We start from the raw sequence: 18885 nt of genomic DNA on the forward strand, positions 1-18885 counted from the left end.
ATAAAACTATTATTTAAAAAACAGTATTAATAAGTACAAGGTATTGTGCTTTGGAGACTATGCAGAAATATATGGCTCTTGACTATATTATAGAACTGTATTTCAGGAAGATGAGATTCAAGATCTGTGAATGATAGTTGACAGCAGTTTAGAGGGTACATTGTAAATGGTTAAAAGACTAAATATCACATTGCTGCTTTGACAAGGAATACATTGACAAATACGGATAAGGAGACGATTTTGTGCTGCTGTATAAAGGAATGTTAGTTTGGCAGATAGAGGGAAGAAGTGATATGATAGTGCAGACCATCAGCACAGCACAGGTTACAGTACTACAATGCCAACTATTAAAACAGTACCATAGTGATTTAACATACTGCAAGTAGCAACCATACTGATGAAGGCTTTAGTATTATTTCAGCTTTGGTGCATCAAAGTTGTGGTTGTTCTACAAAATGTTTTAATTTTTATCATGTTGCTTGCATGTATGAAAGGTTATTTACAAACCTATAATACATTTGAGTACCATGGGTGGGCTAAGGATTTTTTTTTTTTTGTTCTATATTTTATTAAGTTTACACACACACCTATTCTAGCCATATAATGGTTACAATTTGAACAGCACATAAACCCTTCAAACCATCAGTAAATCATTTACAGCTTTCAACATATACCAATCACATGTATCATTTGCATATAGCAGCACTCAATGTTTGAAATGTCTCCCTTTTGTCTTCATGTATGCTCGAAGTCTGTGAGGCTACATGCACAACATCCAATGAACACACTGTCACTGCATATGCACCTTCAGGCTGGCAATGCTGAAGCATAGTTTCTTGCAGGCTACTCTCTCTCTCTCTCTCAAGCTCTGACCACAATTTGAAGCCCAACAGATTCAGATCAGCACTTCCAGATGGCCAATCAGATGGTGATATGTGGTTGGGCACATTCACCTACACCCACTGTTATGTGGTCCTGCCTTGTGTGCAGGAGCTGAGTCTTGTTAGAAGGTGTTGCTCAAGGGCCATACCACAGGTTCCCACATGGTATCTTGATACACTTTGGTGGAGGTTTTGATGCTTTCTCACAGAAATGCAACTTGGATAAAAGATTTTAAAAACTACATTTTCCTTCCACACTTTTGAATAACGTTGATAGGTGCTGATAAATGGCAGTCAACAATGACAGCAAATTTCGCAAAAACCAGTTGCTTTGTGTGAAACTGATCCAGATTTACTTCTTGTCATATTGTATTTGTTTAATATTTAAACTCTTAATGCAAAGACAAGTTATGGTATATATAATTAAGTGTGAAATGAAAAGCTTCAGAAATGTGTCAGTAGCAATGGATGTAATTTCTTCTACAGGCTGTGCAAAAGTTAGTTACAGTTTACTGATATCATATTCAGCCTGTCTATTCCACATAGTGATAGTTTAAAAAAACTTAATATTGAAATGGTTTTACTCTGAATATTTTGCAATGTGTATGCTAACACTTTCAATCTAAAATTAAATATACCAAGAAATATAGTTGGTTTAATCCTTTACTCAAGTGTAAACAAACAAGTTTGTGCCTGAAGTATTTTCAGGACGGGAAACTTGTGGTAAAGGAAGTATGACTTCACGTCACTTGCCTTAGTATCCCATGATGCAAAGCACATATCCTTGCAGACATGTATAATGCTATGCATTATGGAAAGGGTTACTATCCAGATTGATTTAGATCTTTATTGAGGTCTCATCAGTGGGAGCTAGACCCAGAGGTGATACCATGGTTGAGGTAATGCAGAGGGTCATATTTTTATATATGAGTTGCTAAAAGGTGTCATACCTTATTATTATAATACTGTGAATTAGAGATAGATAGTTGTTGAAAATATTTTCACTTGGTTTTACTATAAATTAAATATACCAAGAAATTATATACTTGGTTTAATCATTTATTCAAGTATAAGCAAACAAAGTTTGCGCCTGAAGTATTTTTTAGAACTGGGGCAACTCATGGTAAAGGTGGTATGACTTGTACACCTTTAGACCAGTCAGGTATGACCAGACTTTAGACCAGTTATGAGCTTCCCCAGTCCTGAAAATATGAAGGTGGTCTAAAAAGTTCTTGGCCTCAACCATAGATGGCAACTTTATCGGAAAGATTTTTTTTTCTAAGTTGGTACATGTCATAAGTATCCATGAAATTTCAAGTCATTCTATCAAGTAGTTTGTTTTATACAACTGTCTGAAGCAAAAGTTCTCTCTGTATCTCTTGAAATGGATAAAATTAAGTATCGTACAGTTATAAAATTCTTTGTAAAAAGATTTAATGCTAAAAGAAATTCTTTCGAAGTTTATAAAAGTTTATGGGCACTCTTCTCCTTAATTTTCGATAATTAAGAAATGGGCTGCCAAGTTTACACGTGGCTGTACCAACCTTGAAGATGATCTATGTGAAGGATGTCCAAAAAAGTGTAACAACACTAGAAATCATTGATCAAGTGCACGATATGGATGACCAGCGAGTCAAAGTTGGTGAAATTGCTGAGACTATAAGCATTTCAAAAAAACGTGTAGGATATATTTTGCATGAAGAATTGTAAATGAAAAAGATTTGCGCAAGATTGGTGCTGTGCTTGCTCACGGCAGATCAAAAACACTATCGCATGAAAATCTCTGAACAGCAGTGCTTGGAGCATTTTTACAAGAATAAAACTGATTTTGTGCGTTAATTTATTACTATGGATGAGACTTGGATTCACTAGAATCCAAACAGCAGTCAAAGCAGTGGACAGAAGCCGGTTGTTCAGTGCCAAAGAAGACAAAGTCGGTTCCATCAGCAGGAATGGTCATGGCATCGGTGTTTTGGGATGCTAAAGGGATTTTATTTATTAATTATCTTGAAAGGGTAAAAATAACTGAGGAAAATTATTCTGATCTTTTAACCAGACTAGGCAAAAATATTCGAGAGAAAAGACCCGGTTTGCAGAAGCAAAAAAAAATCATCTTTCATCAGGACAATGCACCCACCCACAAAGGTGTTTTGGCAATGGGAAAATTAAGGAATCTACACTATGAATTGTTGGAACATCCACTCTATTCCCCAGATTTGGCTCCCTTTGACTTCTATCTCTTCCAAAAACTAAAACTCTTCCTCGCTGGTCAGCATATTTCTTTGAATCAAGAGGTGATTGCAGCTGTAAAGGATTTTGCAGATCTTACTGAGAACCACTACAGGGACAGGATAATGGTGCTGGAGCATCGCTGGAATAAATGTATTAGTCTTAAGGGAGAATATGTAGAAAAATAAAAATAATTTTGAAATTATAAATTCGTTTTTTCATTGTTAGGCCGAGAACTTTTCAGACAATCCTCGTACTTCAGGTGCAAACTTTGTTTATTTACACTTGGATAAAGGATTAAACCAAGTATATAATTTCTTGGTATATTTAATTTACAGTATAACCAAGCGAAAAAACTTTCAACAACTAACTATCTCTAATCCAGAGTATTATAATAAGGTGTGACATCTTTTGGCAACTCGTATATAAAAATATGAGTTCTGCATTACTTCAACCTTGGTATCACCTCTGAGTCTGGCTCCCACTGATGAGACCTCAATAAAGGTCGAAACTGGTCTGGGTAGTGACCTTTCCCATAATGCATAGCATTATACATGTCCGCAAGGAGATGTACTTTTGTGCCTGAAGTTTTCAGGCACAAACTTTGCTTACATTTGGATAAAGGATTAAACCAAATGAAAAAACTTTCAATAACACTTTCAGTCAAGTGATTAATTATATATTATGTAAGAAAGTGGTTTTGCACACTGAATTTTTTCCACCACCATTCAAATCCTGGGATTCTCCTCATATAAACATCCTTAGGCATCTCATTAACACTCTTGCTTCTAATTCACTTCTGAACTACAACTGCCTGTGTAGGAAGTAAACAATGTGCACTGCATTAGACAGCAGGCAGGTGATAAAAGGTTTATTCCATGCCCATAGCCATAGCATTAATGATTCGTTTTTGAGGTAATGGCCATACATGTGCCCTATGACAAACTTTAAAGTTCTTTAATTAAATACCTCTAATTGCATAAGCTGAATGAATGTGTTCAAATCATTTATCTATATTACAGTTTTTGCTTTCTTGAAAATTATTATTTTACTTTTAAGTCAAATTAGTTTAGAAAGAAAATATATTTCTGAGAATTTCTTCACTGTTTAACATAAAATATCAAGGTGATTTTGTTTCACTTCATTGAATTAAAAAGAAAAATTCAAATATTTTGCAGTAAAATTTAATAAGTCTTTGTCATTTGTGACACCAATTTTTAAGCACTGTTAAGCAGTATTCCAAGTGGCATAGGAATGCTTTACTACTGGGGTGGTAAAAACCTAGAGATGCTGCTGTGCATTCCACACTCAGATCATCTAATCTAGCAACTATAGGAGTGATTCAGAATGAGCAATAATCTTAGCTGTGCTATGTATTGTTATAAATGGCCGAAGAGAATAGAAGGTGGGTAGTTGAGCTGGCTTAAATTTTTCAATCAGTAAACAGGAAATGTGAAAAGCCATTCATGACAAATGCAAAATAAATAAAATAAATTGTGTGCCTACAAATTTTGATTAAATTGAAATTAACATATCTCAGCACGATGTCAAGGCATACTGGAATTTTGCAAGGAAATTTTAAAAAAAAGTCATATTTTTAATAAATGTTATTTGAAATGTGCTTTTCATATATATATTTAATATAATTATTATCTGTACAAGCATTTTGTATGAAAAATTTCTGCAATTCAGCAAAATGAGATGAAAGAACCTGAATAAAAGATTGCAAGACAAATATTGCAGTAATAAATAAATGTATTGCTAAGCTTGATTCCATGTTTTGAAACAGATGTAATTATTTTCACAGTTGAAATTTACTCTCTTGACAACAAACAAAATAAATAAAATGTAAAGCAGAACATTTTTATCCTTCAAATATCGTGATAGTTCATGTATTTGATGCACTTCAAGTAGTTTAATGGTCAGCCATATGGCAAGCTAATTGGACATGTTTCATAGAACCATTGCAAGTTCCAAGATCTCGGATGGACACTGAATTATTTTTTATGCCACAAAGACATCAGGATCATACTGCACCCTAATCAGCAGTATATATATAGTAAATGGATTCAAACCCACAGACCCTTGGCTGGAGAGCAGATACAGATCAGCTTGTTTCGGCCAACTAGTCTGGCTTGGATAGACTGCAGTATATTTTCATAGGAAGCATCCGCATATCTCAATGCACTCTAGTTAGATAATATACCAGTAATAAGAGTTACACTTTGGGATACAGAGATATAAGGCTATGTACTATATTGGTAAGCTGTACTTTGGGAAATGGATGAGATTTGGGATCTTGGAGTGATGGACAGTAGACTGAAGTTTCTGAGGATACATTGCACATGGTGCAAAGGCTGCACATCGTATTGCTGCTATGATAAAAAGTACACTGACATGTAGAAATAAGGATGTGGTGGTGCATCTATATTGGTCATTACACAATAGTCCATATGTATTGGTCAGACCACATATGGATTATTGTGCTCAGATTTGGTCATCTAGTTTTTACTGTAATGTGGAAACACTAGAGGGTCCAAAGAATTTTTAACATTACTGCCACTTATTAGTCAAATGAATGACACAGGTAGAGTTGAAATTGGTACACTAACCTCCCCATAGTTGATGCTACCTTTCATGCATGGTGTTTTAAAATTGGTGCGAATTTTGTATGTCAAGCTGAAAAGTTTTGGAACCTACCTCGTACATTATATTTCAATTTACTTAATTCTTACATTTCAGTTTATCAGCTCTCTTCATTCAATTTTTCGAACTAAATAGTGCTAATTTAAATGTAAATCAATTTAAACACAAGTTTTTATGAATCTTCAGTAGTTTCTTCTTACCTTAAAAGGCGAGCATCAGCTGTTAGACCAGCAATCGAAACTCCAATATGATTATCAATAGGTATTATTTTCTTCTGATGTGCCGATAACTCTGAAGATGCCCTCTTGAAAGACAGATTTATATATGTGTGTAGGTACACCATAAAATCAAAACTTATGAAAATCAAAATTTTATTTCATGTGATATTACAAATATTGTAATAAAAGGAAATCAATTATTTCCTGGTATATAGGATTAATGGATATAACATTATAATTACGGTTTCATTATTAGTTTCTTACCCACAATCTTCTTCAAAAGCAATATAATTTGTCAGGCTACTGATAAAATTATATCACCGATCACTCGGGTCAACAAAAGTGAAAGACCACACCAGAAAAATACTATTAATACATATATTGTACCTGAACAAACAATCAACAATTTACTTAAAAAGGTGACTAGTGTATATATGGTAGAAGGCACAGGAGAGAGGAGAGCAGTAAATTATTATTATTATTATTACTGTTATTGTACGGGTACCTTCATAAAGTCGGAAGACCCAAACTATCCACACAATCTATCATATTCCTCCTTGAACCCAATAACAGATAAATCACCCACAAATGACTGGCAATCCATTCCACTCATTCACAACTCGCCAAGGAAAAAAATCTCATCCTCACATCCCTACTAAATGGCATAAATCCTATAAAACCCTTTAAGCAACTTAAATATTTCTATTATATCCCCTCTTTTTATCCTATCAGCCAACTTCCAATCCACACGCCTCCAAACTATCTTCATAGGAAACATTCCAGACCACTCGCCAACTTGGTCACTTGCCTCTGAATCTTCTCCACCACTTCCTCATCCCCAAGAAACCCAGGTGATCAAGACTTGAGCACAGTAATCCAGATGTGGGCCTTATAAAGAGGAACAACAACTTATCTTTACTTGTTAATGTGTTCTTTAATAGCCAAGAGTAATCTTATGGGCTACCTTAGAAACCTAAGCAATATGTCCTCTAAACTTCAACTATCTGTCTACCACCACCATCCTTCAATCTTTAGCTTCATCTATTTCCTGGAGTACAGTGTCATCAATCTGATACACAGCTTGTAATTTATTCATCCCAAAATGCATAATTTTACATTTCTCCACATTAAACTGACGCCCATTATCTTTTGCCCATACTGACAGTCTATTTAAATCGTCCTGCAAGCTCTTCACATCGCCTTGATTAACTACTACTCTACCTAATTTTGCATCATCAGCAAACAACTGAATATTTCCTTTCAGGTTATTTCCTATATCATTTATGTACAAATTAAACAGCAATGGTCCCAGCACCAAACCTTGAGGCACACCACTAGTCACCTGTTTTTGCCTTGACAGTGCCCCTCCACTTTTTGATATCTGTCCAGCAGCAACCCTCTCATCCACTTAACTAGTGTCATATCCATTCCCATTTGTTCTAATTTGCACAACATAGTTCCATTGGTCTGTCAGCTGCCTTTGCAAAATCCACAAGAATCATCATGTAGCCATTTCCTTTATCCAACTCTGCTGTTTCTCGTTACTCTATTATAAAAAGATAGGAAATTACTCAGGTATGACTGCTTCACAAAGCCATGTTGCCCATTATACAATATCATATTTTTATCCACCCATCCTTGAATTCTCTTTTTGACCAATTTTTCAAAAACTTTTTCCACCAAGCCTGAGATACTGATTGGTCTATAATTTGCTATTGCAGTCTTAGAACTTTCCTAATGCAAGGGAATTCTACCCTCTTTCCACTCTTTTGGAATTCCACCAGCGCTGACTCAAATTAAAGTGCCTAGTTCAAAGAATTACCAGTTCTCTTGCACATTCTCACAAAAACAATAGCTAATATTCCATCTAATCTCACTGCTGTATTTACATTGAGATTCTGCAATATCCAAAGAACCTCCAATTCATCCACCTCTGTTCCAGCATTAGTGTGTCACATATATTAAAGCAGTATCATTTGACCTGTACTCATTGTGTCTTGCAGATCATCTGTGAAACTTCCTAGCCTATAGAAACAACCAACTGTAATTTCATGCCAAACTGCTTCAAATGAACAGCCACCCTCCTGCCTATATCCTCTTCTTTTTGGCTGCAATTCATCTATCAGCAACAGTACTCCTCCCTCATCCTATCTTCCCAGAAAATACTAAACCATTCACATTCAATCCCTGCAACTACATCTGCTGTTAGTGAAGTCTCACTAATGCCCTATAACTTTTGGCGAGGCTGCATTAAACAATGCCAAAAACTCCTCCCTCTTATTCCTAATAATACTTCTGGCATTGGTATTTAGAAACTGCAGCATCCCTTCAGTCGCCCATCCACCTTTACTTTCTGAATTGACTATCCTATTCGGTATTTTTTCTTGAGAGACTAGATTCCTCACTCAGTCATTCTCACTTGCTTCATGTGTGCCTTCACATGAACTCACTTGATTCCAACCTAATTGCTTAAGTTTTCCTGAATTTGTGCTTCAGCATGCTCGGTAAACAAAACTCTCTCTCCAGATAGCTAACACCAATGTGGTGATATATAATTTATCTCCGTATATAATTTTCTCCTTAACTTATTTTTCTTATTTGTTCGCTTGGACTTTATTATTACTTCGGACCACTTCCTTCCTTCTCTTTTCAGTTCTGCTAATCTCTTGCCACGTCTGCAAATTTTCAATTTCACGCTTTCTCCTGTGAAGGATAACATTCAAACATGCTATTTCTTTATTCATTTCCATTTCGTTCTCCACTATTTTCACAGCCGCACGTACAGACAAGCATTAATAACATGATTTTCTATCCTACTGTAAGTAGTGTCCACTCTACTAACATTTGCTGCATTCTTGTAGTGCCTAATAGGCACTCACTTTTGAAACATTTATCACGCACACACACTCTCTCTCTAGTTTCTATTTCTTTCCCATAACCTTTAATTTGCGACAAATACATTTTACACACACACACACACACACACACTGCAGTGCATAAAATTCCACAAATTCAATTCACCTGACAACATGGTCTTTGCCACCACTGGTCTAGCATGCATTGATGCCACACCGAATATCATATTTAAAGAAAAAAATATTAGGTTTACTTTCTAAATAGTTCATTCAATCACACACTTGTCGAAAACAAAAAATAAAATGACTTAACCTAATACAAATTAAAATACAAAAAAGTTACTTAACCTTCAGGAGTGATAAATCCACTCTGCACACACTATCAATTCATTCCAAGAAATTCATAATTTTGTTCATGGAACACAATGTTGCAAATGAACCAGATTTTGTACTTGTGAAAGCAATGTTTAAAAAACCTCACTACATCTGAAGATTCCTCTAGCTTGGAAAACATTTGCAGAATTCTGTGACTCTCAGTTTAGTTAGGTCGAATGCTGGATGTTCTCTTTGAGTACAAGATTTAGAAAGGTCATAAAACCTTGGTGTGCATCATGTATGTGTCAATGGTATCCTGCCTTTTGGTGTTTCTAGACACACTGAATACTTTTGACAATCTTGTTAGTTTTGTAGTGATGGTGACATATGATCTTCCTCTATAATTCTGTAAATACAGATATCTTTACAAGTTCTAGTACTTTAACTTAAGTCTGATTTGGACTTAAGATGGCATTACAGCCAAAACAATGGCTATGATTCTATATATTATATCTGTTAGAAATGTTTTTCAGTATTTTTCAACAAAAATAGAACATAGCATAGAATAAACTATTTTCATGAAATTATTTTGTTTCATTAAATTAAGATAATTACATAAACTAAAAAAAAACTAGAAAACAAGTAACATCAGTTAACAGCTCTAGTGAAAATATTTCAACATGAATAACAAACAATGTCAGCCTGGTTGTCCAAGTGGTTAGCGTATTCATTCTCCAGCCAAAAAAAAAAAAAAAAGGCTGCGGGTTTGAATTCTGCTGTGGGTATGGATGTTTGTGATTGTCTGTGAAAATACTAGTGGTGGTGGTGGGCAGTAGGTGCTGGTGTAGATGATGATAGTAGTTGCAGTTCACTGTAATTGATAAATTGAGTGGTGTAGATAGAGCTATAGAATAGGTGCCCTTCCTCGATGAGTCTTTGAACTCCCTGGAGGGGTCACATAATAATAATAATAGAAAGTGCACATTCACTATTATGTTGGCTGCTCATTCGTGGATTGTGGTATTATTACTGGTAGATATGAGTGTGTTTTGTTGCACTGTCGAGTGCAACAAAAAAAAACAGCTGATCTTGTAGATACCTAGTTTTTTAAGTAACAGACGTGAAGGTTTAAGAATTTTCAGGTGGTTAGAGATCTTGTTGATGGAGAAGAAGGAAACCTTTATTTTGTTGGCAAAGTGTTTCATCATTTCAGCTGCCTCTTTTAATGCTCTTGAGAAAAAATAATAATCTAGGTGGAGCATTTTGTTGCTATACTACTTGATGTTTCATTTCAATTGTATGTGATACCAGTCCTGATTTCTTTCTTCTTTCATTCTCAACATCTTTGAAGTATTCTGATCAGTGCATCTCTCCAGATCTGCCTGTCTATCCTATGTAGTGTAAACTACAACTGATCTCGTGGATACCTGGTTTTTTAAGTAACAGATGTGGAGGTTTAAGAGTTTTCAGGTGATTAGAGATCTTGTTGATTGGGAAGAAAGACACCTTGTGTTTTGTCTGTGAGTGATTGTATATGGGAGAATCACTGCTCCTCTAAAGTTTGGTTCTCTTGTTCATCTGCTTGGAGGTTTTTTTTTTTTTTTTTTTATCAAAGTTCTATTGTAGCCATTTTTTGGTAGGACCAACTCAGGTATTGTAGCTTTTGGTTCCTTTCTTCTATTTTAGTGAAAATTCTGTAAACCTATTATCATGTAAGGAACAGATGATACTTATTTTTTTGCTTGCAGGAAATGTTCTGTGTTTGTTGGCTTTCTATACTGAGAAGTTGAGTGTGTTTTGTTCAGATACCTCAACTAGTGTCTCGAAAAATGGTAAAAATATGCTTGCTTCTAATCCGATGAATTTGAGGATGAAGGCTGTTGGGATAGATGACGAAATCTTCTAATTGGACAATGGTACCAGGCCAGATGATGAAAATATTGTTGACATATGTTAGCCAAATTCCATGATACTGAAAAGCTTTTTTTTTTCTTCCCTCCTTCAAACCACCTCCATGAAAAGATTTGCTAAAAGAAAGAGAGAGAGAGAGGAGCCTATTGCTAGTCCTCTCTATTCAAAATATTCATTTTGGAATATGAAAAATGTGCTATTGATGCAGTGTTTAATGTGATCCACTGTGTCTAGTGAGAAAAGCTCTTGTAATAGTTGTATGGTTTCTGTTCTTAGTACACTGGTGAACAGATATACTATATCTAGACTTGCAAGTATCAACAGGAACCACTGTGATGACTGATTTTTTCTATGAAGAGTGGTGTTCTTTACATAAGAGGATGTTTGTCCTGTGTAAGGGCTAAGAAGGTTTGCTAGATATTTTGATAGCAATGAAGTCAGAAAGTATCTTGCATCAGCAATAGATCTCAATGGCAAGTCCTGTTTATGCAGCTTATGGACTATATATATTCTTACAACCAGGGGGTGTCTAGATTCAAGATGTTTTGTTTCCTCAGGTTTTTTTTTTCTTTTTTAAAGTTGTTGGTCTTGTTATGGAAATATCCTGAGGGGTTGTGATCCAACTTTTCACAAGTCTTAGTGTCATCTAGAAGTGATTTCATTTTTACTATGTATTCTACCGAGTTTAATACTACTGATGAGTTGCCTTTGTTGGCTTCAGTATTATGATGTTTTTGTCTTTCAGAATGTTTCTTAAAGCCCTTCATTCTATTTTTGTAATATTATTAGTAGGAGGTTTTGCTAGTAAAAGAATGGAGGCTGTTTGTATATGACAAAATCCTGCAGCATCTCTTAGAATTCTTTGAAGTTTTCTTTCTATACTTACCATATCTAATTTTGGAATCCTACTAGGAGAGATTGCCAAAAGTAAAACTTTGGGAAATGTTCATTTCAAAATCAGACAATGTTCTTGAGGATTTGTTAACGTATCTGAATAAAATGCACTCAACTTCTCACTAAACAGGAAGCCTTTGTCAGGTTTAATATTGCTCCCCCCCCCCATGACTTTCCTCCTTTTCATTTCATCTTCACATTTAACATCATTTCTGATTCTCTGGACCCCAGTAAATCGTAACTTTCACCAATTTCTATTTTATCTCCCGATATTATAAATTCATTTAAATTACCAGAAACCATCACTTTTGTTTTGCTGATGTTTAAATTAAGCCTGGCTTTGTTACTTTTGTTTTAACCAACAGAATCAACCACTTGAAGGTTGATTCTGTTGGTTAAAGGTTGAAGGTTGTATCATCTGCATATTTTAAATCATTCATTTCTCTGCCACCAATCTTAATTCCAGATAGATCTTTGTCTAAATCAGCCATTTTCATAATATATATTTACTATAAATACAGGGGCATTCTAAATTATTGTCAAGATTTCCATGGCCTATAATTTTCAAACCAGAAACAACAAAATAAAACTGCTTATAGAATATAAAGTGTAACTCAAAAAGTGTTATTTGGCAGTGCTGCACTCGCTGCATTAATGTTTGGGAGATAACATGACATCGAACTTCAAAATGGCAACTGTTCAAGAGAAAGCAATGTGTGTACTTGGGCATTTCGAAACAAAGTCTGTTATCACAATGCAACGTCATAACAGAACTCAGTATGGCAAACATCCACCTTTGGATAATGACATCTAATGCTGGCTAAAGCAATTTCAAGAGACTGGTAGTGTTTAGACCAAAAAGAAGCAGGAAGACAGAGCACTTCACAAGAAGATGTTGTTCGAATCCAGGAAGCATTTTATCAAAGCCCACAAAAATCAACTAGACGAGTTTCTTTGCAGTTATGTATACCACAAATGACTGTTTAGAGAGTTATTCATAACTGGAGCTTGTGCAAGCTTTATAGCTGGACAGTAAACCCCACCGTTTCTAATTTGCTCAAGATATTTTGTCAAAAAATCAAAGCTGATGAAATTACCTTCGGAGATAGATATTTAGTGATAAAGCAATGTTTTGCATATTAGGGAGGATAAATCGTCATAAATGCAAAATATGGGGATCAAAAAACCCTCACAAAATTCCAGTATTCGAAAGAGATAGTCCAAAAATGAATGTCTGGGGTGCTTTGTCATGTTCAGAAATTTTGAGAGCTCTTTTTCTTTGCAGAAAAAATAGTGACAGCGATGAACTATCTGGAATGCTACAGCTGTATCTGTTACCCCAGTTGGAAGATCATCAGCCAACTGTGGTGTTCCAGCAAAATGGAACATTGGGCTCTTACTGTCTAAGAATTTCTTGACATGCATTTTCCTGGGCACTGGGGTTGGATGTGGTGTACTGATTCTGTGGCCTCTGGCTCACTTGATTTCTTCCTGTGGGAATACATGAAGGACATTGTTTACCAGATTCCTGTGTCCTCCCTTGATAAATCGAAGACCAGAATTGTTGCTGTGATAAACAGTTAAACCGCAAATGAAAAATACTTGGCAAGAGATTGATTATTGCTTGGATATCTTATGTGCAATGAAAGGCATGCATGTCGAAGTGATTTAGCATTCTGCAGTATCAATTCTATAGGTAATAAAACTTTTGGAGTTACACTTTCGTATTCTGTAAGAAGTTTTATTTCGTTGTTTTTGGTTTGAAAATTATAAGCCATGGAAACCCCGACAATAATATAGAATCACCCTGTATTAAAAAAATAGGGTGATAGTATACAACCCTGCTGCACCCCTTTTTCCATTTGAACACTGTTTCTCCAAAGACTGTTTTTACTAAAGCTTCTTGGTTGTCATACAGTTTTCTTAACAAGAGAATTAGATGTTCAAAGTATTCCCACTGTTCTCATTACAATCCAGTCTGTTGTGATCCATGCAATCCAAAGCTTTCTTATAATCAATAAAACAGATGAATACTTCCTTCTGAAATTCTTTCCATAATCCATCTCATGTTTGCTATTTGATCTCTAGTTGCTCAAACTCTCCTAAAGCTTCCCTGTTCTTGTGGCAATTCTCTATTCATATATGGCTCCAACCTTTGTTGGATCACATTTAGCTTTACTTCCATGTGAAAATAAAGCAATGGTTCTATAATTCTCATAATCTCTGGGATTTTATTTTTCAGAAGTCTAATATCAGAATACTTATATTAGAAGTTTACGTTTACAATAATTCCAACATCAAAACTGATATTCAAACTACAGTAATCTTGCTACATTATTTTGGTAACCTCCAAACAAACATACAAAAAATATACTAACAAAAATTTTCCTCAGAAATACAGTGGCCCATAAGTCACAAAGGGGGATTAAACATTAAATAACTTTATTCATTAATCTTTTATTTTATTTTTTGTTATAAAGAAATACAGAACCTGGAGATTTTTTTTTTATTAGTTATGAAAAAACAAATCACATAAGTGCCTTCCATTCTGAGCTTCACACAAATGACGGGCCCTTTCTACAACTTGCTCCACTCTGCATTTTTAATAAGTACAGAATAATTTAACAGTAATATCCAAGGATAGACAAATTATGTATACTTGTGGCGAGTAGATTTTATTAGTCGGTGAGTAGCTGTAGGCTGGACAAAATAGAATATTTTTTATTTAATAAAAAAATAACTATAGTAAAACACTAATCATTTTATAGAACTCCAAATGATTACTTATCCTGACATATCATTAAAAAATTTGGGACTTGGACAAGTACATTTTTTGCATGGAGAGTAGGGTTTTGAATAATTTGTTGAGCCCTGGTGATATGTCTAGAAATTAAGGAATAAATTTTACGTAAAACTGTATAACTAAATAAAGAATACCTTAAGTGCAACTAACACAGCATGTGCTTTATTTTTTAATCCTACTGTAGCTGATCCTTGTTTTACAGCTTCCATTGCATATTCAACTTGGTGCAGTCTTCCTTGTGGACTCCAAACAGTAACATCATTATCATACTGATTACGAAACTTAATAAAAATAAATAAAATAAAAAAATTAATAACAGCAACATTAAAGGAATCATGATATCCAAGTATAAAACAAAGAAAACACAAGACTTCTCATTTATATTTATATTTCATTCAGATTGTAACTGAAAACATTTTCGGAGTATTTTGGGAAAATAGCATTACTGTGAATTGCCAATCACAACAATGCCATTTTAGTTAATTATTAACTGAAATATTTGAAAAATATTACAAAGAAAAATTCTTCAAAATAAAGCATTCGAGGTCTTCATTATCATATTTATCTCATGGTGGTGTACAGAAAATTGTGACAGTATCACATAAGTTTACATTCTTTCTAGCTTCTTATCAACAAGTTTCTTCCAAATTAATCTGTAATTTGTCAGGTCTGCAGTACTACCAGTTCTTACATTATCATGCTCACTATCAATCTGCCTCAATCTTAATCTTTCTCTTGTTCCTTTTTCTGCTGTCAAAACTTGATTTGCCAACCTTTTCTCTCTCATTCTATATAAATGAATACAAAACTTTAGTTCTGTCCATATTGAATGCTAATAATGTCAAGAGCATTTTCTAATGTTTATATACAGGATGGCCATAAAATAACTTTCCCTCTTTGGAGGCATCTGTAGCTAAAACCAATAAACGGAATGAGACCAAATTTTATATTGAGACTTTCATGGGGAGATGATTTCTGAAAAAAAAAGTACCAAAAGTTGCCGATAGGTGAAATTTTGGCACTGGTGGAGCCAAAAACAAGCGGATAATTACATTAAAGGCAGATAAAATGGAATCATAACATTTCAACAGTGTAAGCTACAGTCGCTTCACTCATTCCAGCTGGATATGTGGAGCGTTACAATGATAATAATAATAATTAAAGTAAAGCAACAACTTGTGAGAGAGACAGAAATTAATGTAGTGATTGAAATCAGAGGATATAATGCTTTATTCATCAGAATCAGGGTCCCCTGGACCACATACACAATTTTAAATGTGCTGACGTTTCTTGTGTACAAATTGCATCCAGTGTGTGACATTCTCTACAGCTGAGCATATGGAGTCAGATTGGATGTTCATGACAGCCCGTTTTATGTTCTCTTTCAAGACATGCAAGTTGGGAATGCCACCAACATACACAACGGATTTCAAATACCCCCACAGCCAAAAATCACATGGAGTGATGTTCGGGGATCGAGGCGGCCATGCTGTCGGAAAGAACTGACTGATAACCCTCTCATTACTGAAATGTTGGCAAAAAGGTGCCGTATTGAACATTCAATGTGTGGCTGTGTTCCAGCCTACATAAAAATTATACAGTCCAAACATTGTCTTTGCTGCAATGCAGGAATGGCAAAATTTTCCAGCATTCATCAATAAATCTCTCCAGTAATGTAGCAGGTTACAGGACCTGTAGAGGCAATATGCTCAAAAAAAGTATGGTCCTATTATGAAATCGGCTGTGAAGCCACACCACATGGTTACTTTTGGAGAATGCAGTGGTACTTGCTGGATCGCTTGGCAATGTTCAGATGCCCAAATTCTGCAGTTGTGAGTGTTGACTGACCCATTTAGATAAAAATGAGCCTCATCACCCCACAATATTCTCCAAGGCCAGTCATTGTTGACCTACATTCAGGCAAGAAATGTTAGTGCGAAGATCATGCGCTTATCATAATCTGCAGTGCTTGCACAGGACTGAACTTATATGGATAGAAGTGAAGCATTTTCATAAGATTTTCCAGACTGTACCATAGGCCATAACAAGTTTGCGAGCTATGGCACAAGCGCTTGAACCAGTACTGGTCCCTGTGTTGTCGAACACCGCAGTAGCAATGTCTGTTACTGTCTCTTCTTGCACTGTTTTCCATCCTCTGCCAAGTCTAACTCCTAGTGATCCAGTTTCTTCAAACTTCTTGATCATAGCTCTCAGTGCTACAGCTGACATAGGACCTGTACGCAGGTTATGAAGGTTTCTAAATTCCCGAAGGGCCACTACGACATTGCACTGTTTAAGGCAAAACAACTTAACAAGTAAAACATGCTGAGGCAAGGTAGGACGAATATTAAGCACAATTCATCAGTCATTCGAATAACTGCCTGAACGTTCCCAATCCCTTTTTAAGTGGAATTGGTGGTGCTGCTGTCACGTATGCACAGTAAAATTTGCATAATCCTTTTTACTTGCATTTACTGCAAATATTTGACTGCTTTCGGCTCAGGCAGTGCCAAAATTTCCCCTATTGGTATTAAATCTTTTTTTTTATTTTTTTTTTTTAGAATTCATCTCCCCATATCTTCGAAAGTCTCGATATAAAATGTGGTCTCATTCCGTGTATTAGTTTTAGCTACAGATACCTCCAAAGAGGGAAAGTTAATTTATGGCCACCCTCTGTGTGTGTGTGTGTGTGTGTGTAGGGTGGCCATAAATTAACTATATATGATTCTACCAATGAAGTCATTTGTTTCACTTTCCTAAACTTCTACAGAATCTGTTCTCTTACCCTCAAAGATCCATTTTATTTTGAATACTCTTAAAGATCTCTCAGTTAAAATCACCTTAGATGTCTTTTTCCTCTCTCTCTCTCTCTCTCTCTCTCACTCACACACACACACACACACACACACACACACAATGCATACAGATTTATTCAATTGATACCATATTAGCTCTACTTATTCTATTATAGAATTAAATATTTACCATTTGTTCACCACTAAGTTAATTCCTTGCAAATTTTCTATATTCTTGGCTACTTTCCTAAGTTTGTTTTTCATACTATTGTTACAGCAGCTAGTGTTCAAGACTTGCAGATTTATTCAGTATAACATCATTTGCATACAAGAACTCATAATATCTACAATTCTGATATAGGTTTAATTGCCACTTTCCTCAATAATGAAATCCACAAAGATGAACACTACGGATACTATACCATCTTATCATAGACTTGATTTTAGATTAAATCTTCAATTTTAAGTCAGAACTACTTGAAATTTTTTTTTTTTTTACTTGGTTATACTATAAGTTAAAGATGACAAGAAATTATATTCTTGGTTTCATCCTTTATGTAAGCAAACAAAATTTACACGTGAAGTAACTTCATAACTGGGCTACTCGTATATATAGACAGAGACTAATGACTTCAATTGCCTTAGTATCCCATAATGCATGCCATATGTATGATGCACTATGCATTATGGAAAGGATTACTACTCAGAATGGTTTCAACAACCTTCGTTGAGATGAAAAAGTAAAGGGTATTCATCATAGGCCTAGAGTAGTTAGTACAGGAATGCAAGAGAGCTTGACAGTATTAGGAGAAAGAAAACACAGATAAATAGGATGATAGATAGACTGGTGAAAAAGAAAAACTGATATAGCCTTTGGCTATATCAGTTTTTCTTTTTCACCAAAGATAACTGATACCCAAGTGAGTATCAGTTATCTTTGTGATCTAAGTTAACCACCTTGAGTTGGCCTTCTCTGCCTGGGATTGCTCTCCAGTCATCTCTGCAACTGACCATAAGATCACATTGAACTAAAAGGATAGAACCATTTACTATAAATCTCTCATAGTAAAAATAGACAGAATTTTATCTAGCCCTGATGAATATTGCATGATATGGGTGGTCTATACCACTAGCCAAAAATTTGATATCTCCTAGAATGCTTCTTTCTAAATACAAAAATTGTCTGACTGAACAATAAAATTTCCATTGCTGACAGATGATAGATACTGCAAAAAAAAGAACCTGTTCTGTTGTAAGTGATGGAATGCCCAACACATTACAGAATCTCTTCCAAATACACAGGACAAGAGGGTAGGTGTAGAATGCATGTTCTACGGT

General features: G+C 35.1%; 1 protein-coding gene across 1 annotated transcript in view; it reads right to left on the reverse strand.

Moving 5' to 3' along the window:
• Prosalpha6 (Proteasome alpha6 subunit) overlaps positions 1 to 18885 on the reverse strand; it is a 90977-nt gene that overhangs the window by 56882 nt on the left and 15210 nt on the right. The window contains exons 2-3 of the mRNA XM_090412569.1: positions 14887 to 15033; positions 5957 to 6060 (exon numbers count right to left, since the gene is read on the reverse strand). Coding sequence (XP_090268695.1) covers positions 5957 to 6060; positions 14887 to 15033 — 251 coding nt within the window. The remainder of the gene's footprint in view (positions 1 to 5956; positions 6061 to 14886; positions 15034 to 18885) is intronic.

This window comes from Typopeltis vanoorti, chromosome 23, assembly GCF_054136105.1.
Source record: "Typopeltis vanoorti isolate ZY-2024b chromosome 23, IOZ_Tvanoo_1.0, whole genome shotgun sequence".
NCBI lineage: Eukaryota > Metazoa > Arthropoda > Arachnida > Uropygi > Thelyphonidae > Typopeltis > Typopeltis vanoorti.